Below are 597 nucleotides of genomic sequence, written 5' to 3'. Positions count from 1 at the left end.
CATATAGTAAACATTTATTAGCTTTCATCTATTTTACTTGTTTATTTATTTGTTTATTCATTCTATTTTTTAATTTTAGATGTCAATATATAACTTACACTACGAGACATATCCAGGTAAAATTGTCGATTTTTATTCATTAAATGCCAAAAAATGCGTCCTTCTAATGTATAATGATGAAATGAAATTGCTAACACAATATCTATTATTAATGAATAAGGAAACAAACGATACGGTTGAAATTTTATGCCGAAATTGGAAAATTGATGCATCTGAAGCACTTCGTGTTGGTTAGATATTTATCTACAGTATTTATAATTGAATTAACATTTGGAAATTATTAAATCAAAAGAAAAAAAATTCAATAAAATAACTATGAGAAAAAATATAATAAAATTATTTCAAAGCATAAAAATTCAGAAATATTGAAAAAAAAAATTTATTTTTTCTTTGAGGAAATCTATAAAGTTTATAGTTGAATTAGCATTTGGAAATTATTTCTTTGAGAAAAATTTTTATTTCCAATTATGATATATGGAATTGTTCAAAAGCTATTAAAATAATATAAATTATGCTATCAAAGTTGTGAATATTTCA

General features: G+C 21.4%; 1 protein-coding gene across 1 annotated transcript; it reads left to right on the top strand.

Moving 5' to 3' along the window:
- Positions 1 to 79: 79 nt before the first annotated feature.
- Positions 80 to 295, top strand: LOAG_16267 (hypothetical protein; the record flags this gene model as incomplete). Its single annotated transcript, XM_003151754.1, has 1 exon — positions 80 to 295. The coding sequence occupies one exon, from the start codon at positions 80 to 82 to the stop codon at positions 293 to 295; it is 216 nt and encodes a 71-aa protein (XP_003151802.1).
- Positions 296 to 597: the final 302 nt, after the last annotated feature.

Source organism: Loa loa, assembly GCF_000183805.2.
Source record: "Loa loa unplaced genomic scaffold supercont3.5256, whole genome shotgun sequence".
NCBI lineage: Eukaryota > Metazoa > Nematoda > Chromadorea > Rhabditida > Onchocercidae > Loa > Loa loa.
Note: the sequence above shows the minus strand (reverse complement) of the source record. Positions and strands in the feature narration are given on the sequence as shown.